The following is a 16249-nucleotide window of genomic DNA, read 5'->3' as shown; positions in this document are numbered from 1 at the left end:
CCATTATGGTGTCACAGGCGGTCCCCAGGCACTCCGGGAAGTGCAGAGGGCCTTGTTGCTGTGCTGAGTCCTGACTTCACACTCCTTCTCTCACTCTTGTAAAGAACTACATATATTGCATTGGCAGTGTGTGTGCTCCCAGTCCTGTCCCCCTGCAACATACAAGTTCAGCCTGGTTGGGTTTGTTGTTGTTTGTTTGTTTGTTTTCTAAGGGGAAAAAAAAAAGCCCAAATATCTTAATTAAATTAATTAAATGTACCAACACCATAGGGTTTCATACTGAATAAATAGGGCTAATTAGACCCGGTAGCAAGTCTGAGTCACGGGTTTGTCTCAAGCTCGGCATTGTCTCAGGTTAGGATGCGGTCCAAGGGCTCCCACTTATTACTTTCCTGATGGTGATGGCAACTGATCGAATCTAATGTATCGTCCGCACAACTTCAGGGTTCCCGTACATGTCCTCGTCGTCAGACTCGGAAGTGGTTCCGTTGCTCGAAGGGGCGTGCAGGTGGCTGGGGGCCCCGCCGGCCTGGCATACGTACCACTCATTGAGGTTGGTCACCTGAGGGGACAGAGTGCTCGAGCGACTCCTGGTGGGGTCCAGCACGGGGGACAAGGGGGCGCCCACTGGAGTCCCCACTGATGAGTAGCCCAGGGCTCCTGGAGAAGGCGGCGGGGACTTGCAATGAATCTTCATGTGTTTCCTCAGGGAGCTCGGGTGGGTGTACGACTTGTCGCAGCCCCGGACCTTGCAGTAGTAGGGCTTGTCGCTGGTGTGGACGTGGGAATGTTTCTTCCGATCGCTGCTGTTGGCAAACTTCCTGTCACAGCCATCAAATTCACATTTGAAAGGCTTTTCCCCTGCAAGAAAGCACAGGGGAGGTTAACAGGGGCTCTTCAGAGTCCTCTGAACTTCAGAGAATAATCTTCAAGCAGATAGGAAGATGCAACTTCCCATTCTCTTGAAGACTGACTCCCAGCCTAATTCCCAGGTTCCAGAATGCTACAGGGAAGGGATACTTCTGGGATGGCCTGGTGTCCCCTGGCCTGGAGGCTCTCCTTGGACTTGGGCTTTGTGAAAGGCTGGATGTCGACCCTGAAGTACCATAGGGATCAAGGCGAGAAGGGTTAAGAGCTTGGATCAGGCAATAATGCTGAAATCCAGTGGGGACCCAAATACCTGCATCCTTGTCCCCCTCGGGTCTACACACACAAAAATTCAAACAGATCCCGCTTGTCAAGATAAATGCTGTTGAAATAACTTCCAAAGCCACAGCTTAGGTGAAGACCGTAAGAAAAGGAGAAGGAAAATAAACAGATACTCAAGTAAACTGGGATTATCAGTAAAATTATAATAATGGCATTTTGTTTCAGAGCGTTCCACAGGATTTCATTGATGGAAAGGAAAGGCAATACACCAAAACCCCGTTCTCCCCAGAAATAAAGACATCTGTGAAAACCACCATCTGACCACTAGATTTTTTACAAGCCTAGCTGGGCACAGAATAGGCTCTTGGCCTCTTCCTTCTCCCAGCTCTTCTCACAACTTACTGGGCAGTTAAGACCCTAGTGGAACAGAACCTTAACAAGCATTAATAAAGACCACAAACCTCAGCCAGAGGCTTCTTCTAACATACTGTTTAATAGTAAACAGGAAAAAAAAAATCTTATTTATCAGAGTCTTTGGGCCCACTGCCCCTTTAAGCTGTCCTACCCACCCCAGGAACACAGGGCCTTTAAACACAAGGTCCTGGGTGCAGGCAATAGAAATGCTAAGACAACTGGATAACCCAGCCATTCTACACCTTGGTCTTAAAAAGTGAGGACAGAGACACAACAGGGAGCAGCTATGACTCCCCCTCACCTTAGTATCCGTGAACATGATGTATTTGAGTCCATAATTGAACATCATCTCACACATACTGTGGTATAGTAATATATTTATTCCTTATATTTAAAGGATTTTAAAAGGAGCTTCTCTACCTTTCAGCAGCTACTCTGCTGATCCATAAGATAGTCTATTCCTTGTTTTTCAACAAATTGTTTTTTAAAAAGCCAAACAACTATGAGGACAGCTTAGTGTACATAAATTTTCCGTAGATTCTCCTATACAAATATTTTGGTGTAATTTTCTCTCTTTTAACTTCATCAATGAATAACTACTTCAGTGCCAGAGTATATTAGCACATCTGAAAAGTATTCAGATGCCTGTAACATAACTTACCCTACCTGGAAGTATTGTTTAAAAATTGAGTTATTATTCATATACCCCCTACACTGGCCTACAAAGAGAGGGAAAAACACAACGTAATGCGATGAGACTGACATCCTTTAAAAATTCTCTGTAGAGGGGCTGCAACAGAAATCAAGTTTTGTCAAAACACTGGCTATTTGTCTTGATTTCTATATTCCACTTTAAGTTGGAGATAATACTAACTTAATATAGCATTCTTCCCCCTAAAAAGCATAATCAGCTTTTCTTCAAGATGGAGGCTTAAGTGGGTTTATTCACCCTATGCAAATGTTGCTTTTTAGAACACTGTGATTCTGCACAGGCTAAGCATTTATTGTGCAGAATAAACGGCTTGGACGTTGCAAGCTTCACCAGTATTCACGAGAAAGAGAAGCATTAAGAATCAGGACCGGAAAAGACAGAGATACCGCGTGGAAAGAAAGGTAGAAAAGCCAGGACAAGGGGAGATGGAGGAAGAAAATACACAACAAAGGAAAGGGTGATAGAATTGCTTAGTTTACTCGAGGGGTGGGTAGATGGGGGAGAGCAAATTCTACCTGACTAGGAAGGGTGAGAGGCCCTGTGTTTACATTTCAGGCGCTGACAGTGGGGTCACGTCGGAATTTAACTACTTAGAGGGTTTTAGAGAGTGAGGGAAGCTATGTGTGAGAACTCCGAGTCCAGCCCCAAGGAAGGTTATAAATGGAATTGGGGGCACGTGGGTCAGGAAACGGGCCTTCTGGAGTGGTCGGGGGATTATTCCCTTTGATCAGTCTGTCCCGGGATCCCCGGATAACTGCCCGCCCCCCCCCGCCCCTCCAAAAAGGGAGAGCGTTGCGGTGGGGAGGGGAGTCCAGGCTGGCCCCCTCTGGACACGAGGCTCTATGGCTCAGCGGCCCAGGGACCGCCAAGAGCACCCAGCGCGGATCCGAGCATCAGCGAGCGGGCGCTCGCATCCCTGCCGCAGGGACCCGGCCAGGCCCACGCAGCCGCCGCCGCGGCGAGCCGGGTGGGAACGCAGTCCTGCGCGCGGGGACCCCGAAAACCAAACGGCCCGGGTCCCGGCCCCCAGGGGCGCGCCCTTGAGGCTGGGGGCGGGAAGCGGCCTGTCCCAGGGGGACCGGAGGGCCGGCACCCGCGCCGTCAGCTTCCAGCTCCCTGCGGGACCCGGGGGAGCACGGCCTCAGCCCGAGGCAACCTCTGGGCCGCCGAGGGAAGGTCCCCACCCCTCGGAGGTGAAAAGGCCGCAAGGGCCCGAGGTCGCGGGCACCGTCAGGAGGTTCCCCTTGGGGCGGGGGCGCGCGTCACCGCCACAACCCCAGGCCTCCGTCCGGTCGGGAAGTGCTGGGCCCCGGGGCCAGCCGCTGGCTTAGTGGGGCCCGGGAGGTTTTACGAGAGCCCGGTGGGAAATCTCCTTTTGGAAACATCACTTAAGGCGGGCCGATCCCAATGAGAAAACAACGTGGCTGGCGGACCGGCCTCCGGGGAAAACGGGCTCCCAGCCCGGGGTCATCTGCCAGGCCACAGGAGGCCTGGCGGGTCCCGGAGGCAGAAGCGAGGCCTGGGGCTCCAGCCTCGGGCCCCCCGGGCCCGGCTCCTTGCGCAGCTTCCCCGCCCCTCCCCGTGGCCTCGGCCTCGGCCGCTGGCCAGGCGTTGGGGCCCCCGCCCGGCTGCTGCTTCCTCGCCGCCGCCGCCGCCACCGCGCCGATAAATCAGGCAAGTAATTGCCGAACGTAAACTCCAGTTACTTAAGTGTCCTCCGAGGGGTAATCTCGTCTGTCCCTATAAATCCCGACCGCCCTCGCGCTCATCGGAGCTCCGGCCCAGCGCGCGCGCCCGCTCCAAGGGGGCACACGGCCCACCGAAGCCCACCCGGCGCCCGAGGCCGCAGCCGCTCTTACCCTAGACGGGGTCAACCCCCCACCTAAGGCAGGGGCGGGGCGGGGCGGGAGGGGGACCCACAGCGGGCGGTGGACCTCAAGGAGCCTCTGCAGCCCGCCCTGTCCGCCTCTCGGGAGAACCTTCTCCAAAATGACGGAAACCAATTTCTCAGCACCCTCTAGGGCCCGTGTGATAAAACGTGTGACGGCGCGTGTGAGTACAGGTGTGTATGAAGGCGTGTGAATGAGCAAGTGTGACTGTCTCATCAGGGCCCAAGGGTGTCCCAGCTCTGAGGGAGGCGGTCAGAAGGAACACGGGTGTGTGAAGTTGTTGCTGGTGTGATGTGTGCCCGCGTGAACGTGTACGTGTGGGGTGTGTAACGGTGAGCAAGTGTGTGCGCGCGCGCGTGTGTGTGTAGGGGGAAGGTCTCCGAGGGGGCGCATTCCTTTCGCACTCTGCACCCGGCCCGGAAGGAACAAGACCCCCTTCCCTGTCTCCTCCCGGAGGGACCACACCGAGCTGCCCCCGAGGCCCCGATGTCACCGCTAACCACCCTCCACGCGCCCCAAGCACGTTCGCTCTTCCTCTGAGCGCGGGCGCTCGGCCTGCCATCCGGTTGGGGAGGCAAGTGCCGCCGGAGCGGCTCCAGTCCCGGCGCACCTTCCCCATCGCCCTCCCCAAGTTCCCGGGGCCGGGCGGATGGGGGCTGCCGACCGTCCTGGGCGCCTTCCTGCTCCGGCGGCGGCGGCGGCTTCTGCTCCGGGGCGGCGGCGGCGGCGGCGGCTGGAGCGCGTGGCCAGTCCCGGCGGAGGGGGCTGCGGGGAGCGCTGGAGACTCGACCGCGTGGGAACGGAGCGCGGGGGCCTGTGTGTGTGCTATCGAATTACTTATTCATAGAAAAAAAGGGGGGGGAGGGAGAGAAAAACAAGAAGTCACATGTCCGGGTTATACGGATGCGAAAGGAAGCAGCGGAAGGAGGGAAAAACAAAAAAATGAAGGCGAGCAGGAGAAGGAGGAAGAGAAAGCGGCGGCAGAAGCGGCGGCGGCGGCGGCGGCCGGGGACAGACACCCACCTGTATGAGTGCGCTTGTGGATCTTGAGGTTCTCAGAGCGCGCGAAGACCTTGCCGCAGCCCGGGAAGGGGCAGGGGAAGGGCTTCTCGCCGGTGTGCACGCGGATGTGGTTGATGAGCTTGTATTTGGCCTTGAAGGGCTTGCCCTCGCGCGGACAGTCCTCCCAGAAGCAGACGTGACTGCTCTGCTCGGGGCCGCCCACGTGCTCCACGGTGACGTGGTTCACCAGCTCGTGCATGGTGCCGAAAGTTTTGGAGCAGGGCTTGGAGCCGCCGGCCGGGGGCGGCGGCGGCGGCGGCCCGGCCAGCTCCTCTGGGTCGATCCACTTGCAGATCAGCTCCTGCTTGATTGGCTGCCGCATGTAGCGCAGGAAGGCCCCGGCCGCCCCCGGGAGGTGGGGGGGCTGCTGCGCGGGCGCCGGGGGCGGCGGCGCCGGGGGCGGCGCGTGGTGCTGCAGGTGGGGCCCCGGTCCGGTGGCTGCGGCCGCCGCCGCTGCCGCCGCGGCCGCCGCCGCCAGGTTCAGGTTTAAGTTCACGGCTCCGTAGCCGTGCAGGGCGGCGGCCGCCGCGGCCGCCACCGCCCCGTAGTGCGCGTCCCCCGAGCGCGGCGCGAAAGGCGGCTCGGCGCGGCCGTACAGCTCCGCCGCCGCCGCCGCGGCCGCAGCCGCCGCCAGCCCCAGGCGCATCTGGCCGTTGAGCGGGTGCGGGTGGCCGCCAGGACCTCCCGGCGGCTCGTGCAGCGAGGGGAAGAGCGCCGGGCCCCCGCCGCCGCCGCCGCCGCCGCCGCCGCCGTCCGGGCCAGCGTAGGTGCCGCTGGCCGAGATGAACATGCCGCCCGAGGCGGGAGGCGGGGCCGGGTGCTGGGGGGAGCCGGGGCCCGAGCGCGGCTCCCCTCCGAGCGGGGCCCCGTGCATGGCCGCCGCGGGGGCCGTGGCGGAAAGGTCCCTCCGGAGGACGAAGTCCCTGCTGTGGCCTTTGCCGCTGCTGCCGCCGCCGCCACTGTTGGTGGTGGTGTAGCCCGAGAGGGCAGGAGGAGGAGGGGTGGGGGGAGCAGGGGGGGGCGAAGGGGAGGGAGGAGGAGGAGGGGCCGGGGGCGGGGGCGCCGGGGACGGCCCGCCGGGGGCGGTGCGGGCTCCGGGGTGCGCGGCCGAGGCGGCGGTAGCGGCGGCGGCGCGGGCGGCGGCCGCCGGGGCCTCGGGCGGCGCCGGGAGCGCCTGGGAGGGAGGGCTGGGGCCGGGCGCGGTCGCCTGGGCCATGTGCTCCGGTCTGAGCGGAGCGCGGGCCACGCCGGGGTCAGCGCCCGGGTCCCGCGGGCGGAGGTGCGCGGCCGCGGCGCGGACCCGGGAGTGGGCGGGCGCGCTGGCCAGCGCCGGGAAGCCTGTCATGTTCTGCAGCGGCCGGGCGCGAGCCGCGGCCGGATCCGCTAATCTCGGCGCGGGCGGGTTCCTCTTGCTCAAAGGGGGCTCCATCAGAGCGACACAATCAGACCCAGGGACCCTCCCTGGGGGTACTTTTTTCCCTCCTCGGCCCGCCCTCAAAAACATGTATATGTTAGGCGCTCTTTAACTTCTTTGTCCTGGCCTCCTAACTCTGCTCATTCCGGTTCCCACTCGGTCCTCCAGCGATTGGCCGAGCGGACACCACCTCGGAGCTGCACAGTGGGACCGAGATTTTGGAAATGGCAAGGGTGGGATTGGAGGGAGTCGGGTGATTGGCAGCAGGCGCGGCTGCCCGATTGGCTCCCTTTCCGGCCCCGGCCCAGCGGGCATTCGCCCCCGCGCTCGCGGCCGCCTTCGCTTTAGCTTCGCGCCCCCTCCTCCCCCGGAGCCCCACGTCCCCGCCTCCCCGGGGATGCCCAAGTTGCACTTGCAGAAAGTTTGCGGCCGGCCTGCGCGCGCAGCGCCCCGCGTTCCCAGGACGCGCCTGGCGGAGAGCGTGCGCCGGCACGCGGCCGAAGGACGCCGGGCGGCTCTGGGCTGGGGGAGCCCCGCCCCGGGGAGCCCCAAACTTCAAAAGCCTTCTCTCACTGCACACCGCGTCCCTTCCAGCATCCAAACACTTTCTTACCTCCTCCCTTGGAAGAGCGCCGGGCTGCTCTCTGGGGGAGTAGGGGGTGAACTGATGTATGGCCTCCATCGTGCTCGTGGACAGCATGGTGGAAACTTCTTATTTGGCAAGGACACTCAATCTGTTGAGCGCTCGCGGAGGGCGCACAGACAGTAGACGGAATGAGAATATTAAAATCTTATTGGTTGCAGAACACCAGGTGAAGTCAAAATACATCTTTCCCCAAAGGAACCGTCTTACCTCGACTTTTTAGCTCATGGAATCCTTTTCAACATGGTTCAAAGGAGTCAGCTCGAAGTGTAATCTCACTGCTCATCGGTTCTAGATCTGCCACTTCCAATTAGATCTAAGGAGGGGGAGGGGCATCGGGCAATGATTCTAACTTTTGCTTCTCAGAGGTACACTCACTGGCAGGGCAGGACAGACAGCATCTGTCCAGGGGGAAGCGGCTAAATAAACCATATCTTTTAAACAGAAATTCGCCTTCCGGTGCAGAATGCAGTCACATGGTTGCCTCAGTTTCTCCGAAAGGACCACAAGTTAGATTGAAGCCAATAAAATAATTATTTTAAAAGCAAGCAGTATCTTTGCACTTTATGTGCCAATAACCGGTTACCATTTTTCTAAAAAGTTCATCTAGCAGGAGAGATGCTTTCCTTGAAAATCATAAAAACTGGCTTTCAAAAAAAGGAAGCCTCACCCCCTTTCAAGCGATTTGCTATCAAATCTTTCTGAAGTGAGAAATAGGTCTTTGCATCACTTGGGAGGGGGCAGTGAAATGTGACTTCCCTCACACTTAAGGGTTCTTATTGCCCTAAAGTGTCATTCAGCTTTTAAAAAGAAAACATCTTAAAATTTTGCCATATGCCATGGTGCTCAAAAATTAAAGTCAGGTTTAAAAATTTTTTTTGCTGCCCTACATAAAATTATTTTTTAAAAAAGAAATCATGACTAAAATTCTGCCCCCCCCCCCGCCGCCCCGTTTGGGATACGGTAAAACATGTTACCCGCTTAATTCGTTTGCTGTCCAAGTTAAAAAAATTAAAAAAAAAAAGGCTCCATAAAGCCATCATCTGTGAGATCATCCTGAGAAGTGGGAAGAATTATTTTGAAAAGAGCTGATTCCATAGCCGCATTTACACTGGTGTGAACAATGTTTAACAGGGAATTTCCCTTTGAGCCTTGAGAATGTCATTACTCTTATAAAACTGACAAACCAACAAAGAAAATAGTACAATCAGATTTCAAATGGGTATTTTCTTTAAGCTTCAGTGAAGCTCAAATAAGGTGAAATAAGCAAGGCTTGAGTGCAAACACAACGAAAAACAATTTAATAAACAACAGAGGCAAAATCTATGTCTGTATTTGGAGAGGAAGAAGTCTTTCACAAGGTTCTTTTCCAAGACTTAAAAAGTCTCAAGCCACCCAGGCAAGGTGAAGGAAGGGCTGTGTCATCTCTATGAATGGTTTATGAAGAAAGTATCATATTTGGAATTGTCACCACTGTTTTCACTTCCTCGCAGAACCTTGCACATGAGGCTCCTCTATTTGAATTTTTTAGCAATAATCATCAACAAGTCCATAATGGCAGCTTGGCGTGCAATCCTGCAGGTTATAAATAAAAACAAAGCAAGAAGAATGAATAAAGAAAGAAGAAAATAAGCCCAACCTAGCCTTTAATATAGACTGTTGAGCATTTTTATTGTGCAATAAAATGGGTACCTCCACCTCTTTCAAAATAGCTTTTCCTCAAAATTATAACTGCTTTGTTTTATTGAATTGCTGAAATTTAATGGTTTAATGGGTGAAGGCATGAAGGAGAGGCTATAAAAATGTGAATAATGGTGCAGCAGAGCCTTGCCGGAGTCTGGAACCCGCCTCCTTGTACAACTCTTGTTAAACACAGCGTGATATGTATCTGTCATCGATTTAATATGTCTTAATTCAAATATAGCTCCCTGATCAATTTCTTTTCATGGGAAGCTTTAAAAAAGAAAATCTTCCCTAGGAAATGATAGAGGTTTGGATAGCAATGAAAAAGAGAGATACTTGCCAAATGTGTTTAATGAATATTTGCAAATTTATGACCAAACTCAGACCCTAAAAAAGATAATTGACTCAGGTAAATCGACTTGAGATGCTAATTCTTAAAAGAAAGAACTGGAAGCAAAATTTCAATCAACACCAATAAGGCGCCAATAAACCGCCTGCCAATTAAACCTGAGAATAGGCCTGGCTAGATGATCATCAGGAAGGCTCGCAGTGGATTTCCGGATTGCCTTTCTTTATAAAAGAGCTTTTTATTTTGTAGAGGCGCTTTTTGTTATTATGATGACCCGCCTGACCCCAGGTGCTCTGGTTCTTTTTCAAGCCATTTTGGGAGCCAAATCAAAACCCCTTCACATCCCGAGTTTCTAAGGGCCCAATAACTGTGTCACACTTCCTAAGTAAACACCAACAATTTCCAGGGCGTTGAAAAAAAATAAATACTAGTGTGGGTTTTTTTTTTTTTTTTTAAGCAGGAGGGTGTAGAAGTCGTTATGCCACATTTCGGCGGTGGTGCTGGTCTCCAGGGCAGAGCCTCCAAACCCTTGCTCCTCTCTGCGCGTTTTCTGCGGAGGTGCTGGTGTGGGGCCAGTAACGTGGCGATCCATGGAGATGCCCTTTCTGGGGTCAACAGGTGCTCCTAGGGGAACGTCGATTTCCAGACTTCTCTGCTGCACCCGGAACCCCAACCGGTTCCCGGCCCCAAACCAAGGCGCGAAGAGGGTGGAAAGACGCCGTCAACGCCGAGCCGGCCCGAACCCGGCGGCCACGCCGCACTCCGCTGCGCGGAGGCGGCCGAACCTGGTCTCTGGGTGCCCTGGCGGGCGCTCACGGCTCCCCGCAGCTCCGAGGGCCGGGGGGCGGGGTGGGACTGCGGCTCCCCGGTGCCCTCCGTTCGCCCCTGGACTCAGCCAAGTCTCCTCGCGATGGGTGTGAGCAATTAATAAACTCTATGGGAAGTGAATTGGACATTTCCTGGCTTTTGAGCCTTTGTCTGATTGTTTCGGCAGGCGGGGTTGGGGGGGTGGGGAGCAGGGGGTACGCCGGGGACAGGGAGGTGGACAAGAAAGAAACTGGGGGACCCACTGAGCTGGCCTTTATTGCCTTTGCAATTGCTTTATGGCTCGCCCGACCCGCGTGGTTTCCGCAAGTGCGGCCTCCTTGCAGAAGGGCTGGGTGCCCAGAGGTTTGGAGCACCTTGCGCCATCCGGACTGCGCCAGAGGCAGGTTCAAGGGCGGAGAGGGTGCTCGGAGCCCCTCGAGGGGTCAGAGGACTTTTGTAGCCTGGCCCAAGGGCTCCCCAGTGGGTGCTGAACTGGGAGGAGAAGAGGGTATTAGCAGACAGTGGAAAGGGGGGAGACCTCCCAAAAGCTGGGGCCAGGGGAGCACAGGGACTTGCAACACTGATTTCAGTTGAGCTCTGTCGTGGCCGGAAGTGATGAAGACTTCGGATTCAAGGGCTTTTCCCCAATCAAGCTCTCCAGGCCACTAGGCAGTGAGGTACCCGGCCCCTTGCCCTGCCCGCACTCGGCGGGTACCAGTTGTCCAGCCCCCAGTCCTCACCACTTAAGACCTGACTTGGTGGGACCTGCGACCCGGCCCTGGGGCCTTGGGTGCCAGGAAGCAACGCTCAGGTCTCAGTTCTAAGAGTTTCTCCGAGGGTTCCCTCCGGTTCCCGCCCTTCTGAGCCGCAGCTGAATCCTCAGACTCCTCGGACATGTGTGAGGCAGAGAGTAACCAAATACGTGCATCTTGATAGTTTTTGATCCCTGTCCCATGAACACGGCCTTCATGAGGATTCAAAACCAAACCAAAAACCCCAGAGGCCTGGGGTGTGAGGCCATCACTGCAACCTTGGGGTTTCTTTATTCGTTTGTTTTGGATACTCAAGAACTGGACTCATCCCATTTACACCTGACCTTAGTACTTAAAAGCCTTGAAAAATTCTGCCTCTCTTCACTTCCCCACTTCTAAAAAAATCAGTAAGATTGACCTGTCATCAAATATTATCAATTTGGTTATCATTTGTTATCCTCAGGGGTGAGCGTTGTTGAATGGCCTTTGACCCACATTCAACCATTAAGATTGGTAATTTCTTGCAAAATCCCTAATTGTCATCTTTTAAAATATGTTTAGAAGGTCCAAACAGTAAGCAGAAACCCCCTTACGTGTTCACAGCTCGTATAATCACCCAATACTTCTTTATGTTGGCTCCAAGATGTATTTCTCCTCCCTCTTCGTGCTTTACTGTTTAGAATGTTTTTGGATGGGGAATAAAGGAGAACCAGAAGTTCTTTTATTTCTAATCTCAGATTTTGTGAGTAGTTTCCCCTCATTCCATACCCCTTCCAATATCTATACTTCAATATTTGAAGAAGCTGTTGAGATAAATCAAATAGTGACACGTTGACGGATTTACTTGTGTAAGCAATATGGTTGACATATGGCATTGTTATTTATGAATGACAGCATAAATTGTATTACAAAGTCTACTGCAATAACACTGCAGTTTATTGGAAAGCTGCTCGCCTGTCACCGGTATTCAGCCTCCCTGGCTGTAGTTTGCCTGGGAGCCCAAAGGATAACTGCCCTTAAAATAATTAAACACATTGATGTAAGCCATTGCCTTCTGTTTTGGAGGGTTGGTTTTGTTTTCATTTTACAGCAGTAGAAACTCTTCCATCAGGAAAGAAGACAAAGTAAAGACAGTCCTCTCATTTTGCAAAAGCACAACGCCTGTCACCCAGAAATGTTGGCTTCTGTTTTTGTTTTTTTTTTTCTGAGTCCCTAATGACAAATACACAAACATTTGCATCTCTATCACTAAACTGCTGGTAAACATATATTTTATAGAGAGACTTTTTATAAGCCCGGTTACAGAACAGTAAATTTTAACTGTAGAAAGTTCTTTTAGCAGGCTAGAGAGGGCCTTATCCCCTGATACTCCCCGCTTCCACTAAATCTCCCCCTTCTTAAAAATAGTATTTAAAAGTTACAACATTGGCTGAGATTTTCACAATTTCCCCTTCTTTTACATTACAGATTTCCCCTTCTTTTACATTACACTTCTGTAAACCTCGGACAAAGCTCTTTTGTTCTAGGTGGGTTTTACAGGGGAGGGGGGTCCCCCACCACACATGTGGTCCTTCATGGGTCAGGGGTCGCCCAGCCCAGGAGTGACTGAGAGGCTGAATCAAAGGTGACCTGCAACTTAATATCCTGTTGATGATCTTGTTGAATTTATGAGTGTCTGTGATACAGAGGACAGTGCTGAGATCTTGTGAAATCCCCCCCGCCCTTGTTTTGGACCAGTGTATATGGACAGTCGATTCCACATTTTTTCTTCCATCTCTTCCTCCATTTCCATCTTTTCCTTAAGAGGAAAATTAGAAGGTTGAGTGGTAAGTTCACCCAATGTTTCTGCTTTCCAATATAAAGATCCCTTTTGTTTTCTTGTTTTTGGCGTTTCTTGGCCAACAAGATACACCTGAGCATGTGAGTACCCTGTGTGTGCCTCCGCATTGTTTTTAGGCATATGTACACAAAATACTCAGCATACTACAAAAGAAGCCAGTCACCCGATTACAGAGGCCCACAAACCCACAAACCGCAAGGAGGTGTTCCGTGAATGAGTGCCCGTGTGTTTGATGGAATTTACTGGTGTTCTTGTGTTTTGTTTTTTTGAAGACAATCCGAATTCTCTACTACACTGCCATTCTCTCCACTTGTGGGGGAAAGGGTCGCCAACCCTGGGACCATCCATATACAGCGAAGCCTGGAGTCTCGCTGGCCTAACCCTGCGCTGGCCCCAGGACATCTGAAAGGCTCAATTTTGGAAAACTTACAAAGAGAGCAAACGTTTGCCCGATGGAGATGGTTGGGGGTCCCTGGGCTCTGACACCAACACGGCGGGCCCTTCTAGAAACCTGTTGAAAAACAATTTCACTCGCAGGGCGCGGAAGTCGGCTGGCTTTTTTCCGTTCGGCCAAGGACCTCAAATGTACTTCTGAGGCAATGACTCTGAAAGCCTTTGCAGGTTTTTTTTTTTTTTTTCTTTTTTCTCTCTGTCCCTTGCTTTCTTGATCTCCCTCTCTCTTTCCCCTTTTCTTCCCTTAAAAACAAAACAAAACAAAAAAACTGTGTCTTGAAGCTAAGGGGTTTTGCGGTTTGTGGAGAAATAAAGCACTTCTAAGAGGAGACGGCGACGTGACTTTGAACTTGGCTCAGCTCCTGCGTGTCCTGCAGAGAGGGAGAGAGAGGTGAACTGGAGCCGGGAACGAAGAGCCAGGAGCGCCCAGGCCGCGGGGTCCCAGGCGGGGATCAACCGTCCGTCCCACCGCCCGGCCCCGGGATCCTGAGCCCGCGAGCGCCCAGCAGCTTCGGCCCGAAACGGGCGCTGCTAAGGGGGAATCCAAGCGAAAGGAGAGAACCCGGCGGGGAGGCGGGGGCAGAGGAGGGCGGCGGGGGCGAGCTCGTGGTAAGGAAGGAAAACTTGGAGAAGTCTGATGGTTTGGAAGAAGGAAGAAGAGTGAGGTTTGCGGACGTGCAGGATTGTTATTCTCACCACCATTATTTCTAAGAAAATATTTTCTTTGGGAAATACTTTCGGGGTAAGCTTTGCCAATTCTTCTCCCCTCTCCCACCCCCCATACAAATTGATGAACACAAGAAACAAGTGTGAAAGGCTGTGCATTGGGCAGATTCACTGTAGCAGGGCAGCCTTTCTGCCTGGCGTATTTCTGTCTCTCTCTCGCTGGTCCCTCTCTGCCTCGAGGGGCAGTTTGGCATTTGCCTTCCCCTCCCCACTGACAGAGAGAGAGGTGTGCGCAGAGGAGGAACATTTCCTTCTTTCGGAGGAAAGAAGCCTCAGCTTCCGAGCAAAATCCGGGCTTTCAGACAAGATGCCCGGGCCTCCCTCCTCCTTGCCCCCAGCCCCGAAGCAGGGGCAGGGAAAGCGGGCAGCAGGAGGGCACAGGGCCCCTTGTGCGCTGAGCTGCGGTCAGCTCGGACCTTTAGGGACCCGCTCAAGCCGGGAGAGGCTGCGTTGTGCAAGCGCAAGGGCCCGGTTCTGCCCCCGATCGCCTGCTGGAGTTCTCTTCCCGCGTTGTTTTTTTTTTTTGGTGGCTTTAATTTCAACTTGAAATTTTGAAATGCGTGTTGATTATTTTCTCTTCCTTGAATTTTATTTCAACTCCCAGAGATTTTTTTTTAAGCAGTTCTCTCTGCTAGCTAGGCGAAGAAAGGCGCTGGCCTCAGGCCTTCCATTCGCACCTCCGCAGCCTCCGGGGCCCGTCGCTCCCTCTCCGGTTACCTCCAGAGCGCAAGCTTTCGGCCTCGGGACGGGAAACGTCCTTAGCGGCCAACTGGGGACCGGGGACCCAGAGAGCAGCCTCGGGCCCCCATCTCCTAGAGCGGAGGGCGTCGGGGGTAGGGGTTGTCACTTCTGGAGAAGGATTGATAAGTATCTTCTAGGTTTGAGCCCTACCGGTCTGGAGATCTCTTCCGGAGACTCTGTTGAGCCTGACCCTCGGCCGAACTCCAGCCTGAGCCTGGCTTGGCCGGGCGCCTCCGGCGTCCCCACACCTCCCACCCTACAGTGGCAGAAGTTGGGCTTCTGGGCACCCACCCCGAGGGTGACACTGTCTTTAAATCGCTTCCAAACAACCCCCTCCCTCGCGGGGGCCGCTGCCCAGTGTTTACAGCCGTAATCAGAGCGGGACGCGAGCGGCGGGAGAAGTGGAGCCCGCCGAGCGCCGGGTGGGGGCCGCGGCCGGGGAGGGGGCGGCGTCTGGTGAGTGTCCAGAAGGGTGGGAGGGAAGGGCACGTCTGTTTTTCTCTACCTACCCCCCACCCATCCTGCACCTGTGTGTTCACTACCCCAGGACAAGTCAACAAAAGTGTGTGTTGGGGAGGTGGGCGCGGACCAGAAGCGAGCAAACACGTCCGGAGATCTGCCCCTGGGCCGCGCGCTCCCACGGCCTCCCGGCGCACAGAATCTCCCACCTCGCGGGCCCGGTCGCTAGCCGCGTTCTCGAGCAACCAGGGGTGCTCGCTTTCGGTCCCCGGAGAAACGGTGGCCTCTACGGAAGGGCGTGGGCAAAAACCAAGGGCACTGTGACCCCACCCCAGCCCCGCTCCCCGCGGCCCAGGCCCACACTCGGCCAGCCGGTGGGCTCCGGGGAGCGCCTCAGACCGCAGGACGAGGAGCCTTAGCGCCCAGGCGCACGGGGCCGCGGAGCGAGAGGCCGGCCGACCCTGAGGGCTGCCACCATGCGCCCCGGCTGGGGCCGCGGGGAGCTGCTGCGGCGCCGGGGCGGAGGGGGCGGGCCGGCCTCGGGGCGGGGGCGCTGGATTGACGGCGCGGCAGCGGCCAATGGCGGCGCCGGGCGGGCGGGAGGGCGGGGCGAGAGCCGCCGCTAAAGGGGCGGTGTGAGCAGGAGGCCCGGCCGGGAGCGCGAGGGAGGGAGGCCGGGGCGGGAGACTCGGGGGCGAGGGGGAGGGGAGAGGAAAAGGAGGAGACAAAAAAAAAATAATAATAAAAGGCTGCGGCTTTGGCGGCGCCCCATGAAATAAACAGAGGCGGAGGCGGTGGCGACCGGAGCCCACCGCAGCCCAAAGCGGGGGCACGCACTTCGCCCTCCGCTTGGGCACTCGCTCCGAACTCCGCTCGGTCCTGGCGGGTGCGGCTGCCCCTCCGGGCCCGGGATCCCCGGGCCGAAAGGCGAGAGAGAGGGAGGGAGCGAGCTGGAGGACACTTTTTTTTTTTGTATTGTTGTTATTGTTTTTGAGTCCAGCCTCCCCCTCCTCCCCTCCTTCGCCTTCTCCCCTCCCACAGCCCCCCTACTCCCCCGCCTCCTCCTCCCGCACAACTTAAAGAAAGACGGAGCGGCTCGGCAGCCTCCTTCATCTGGGGGAACCCGGGGCCGCTAGCAAGTTTACTACGCGAGGCG

General features: G+C 55.3%; 1 protein-coding gene across 1 annotated transcript; it reads right to left on the bottom strand.

Moving 5' to 3' along the window:
* Positions 1 to 418: 418 nt before the first annotated feature.
* Positions 419 to 6730, bottom strand: ZIC5 (Zic family zinc finger 5). The gene is made up of 2 exons (XM_055426856.2): positions 5188 to 6730; positions 419 to 861 (listed from the first exon to the last, which is right to left on the bottom strand). Exons 1-2 carry the CDS (start codon positions 6728 to 6730, stop codon positions 419 to 421), a joined length of 1986 nt encoding a protein of 661 aa, XP_055282831.2.
* Between the last annotated feature and the right edge of the window lie 9519 nt (positions 6731 to 16249).

The sequence above is a fragment of the Moschus berezovskii genome, chromosome 13, assembly GCF_049115385.1.
Source record: "Moschus berezovskii isolate FMDL1 chromosome 13, NW_MosBer_1.0, whole genome shotgun sequence".
Classification (NCBI taxonomy): domain Eukaryota; kingdom Metazoa; phylum Chordata; class Mammalia; order Artiodactyla; family Moschidae; genus Moschus; species Moschus berezovskii.
The sequence above is the reverse complement of the archived record's forward strand: the minus strand, read 5'-3'. Positions and strand labels throughout refer to the sequence as shown.

Excerpts from the sequence above, each read along its gene's own strand:
- ZIC5 (XM_055426856.2), bottom strand. The coding sequence starts at position 6,730 with ATGTTTTTGAGGGCGGGCCGAGGAGGGAAAAAAGTACCCCCAGGGAGG. Across the intron at positions 862-5,187 it reads CCACAAGCGCACTCATACAG|GGGAAAAGCCTTTCAAATGT; the intron begins GTGGGTGTCTGT and ends GCTTTCTTGCAG.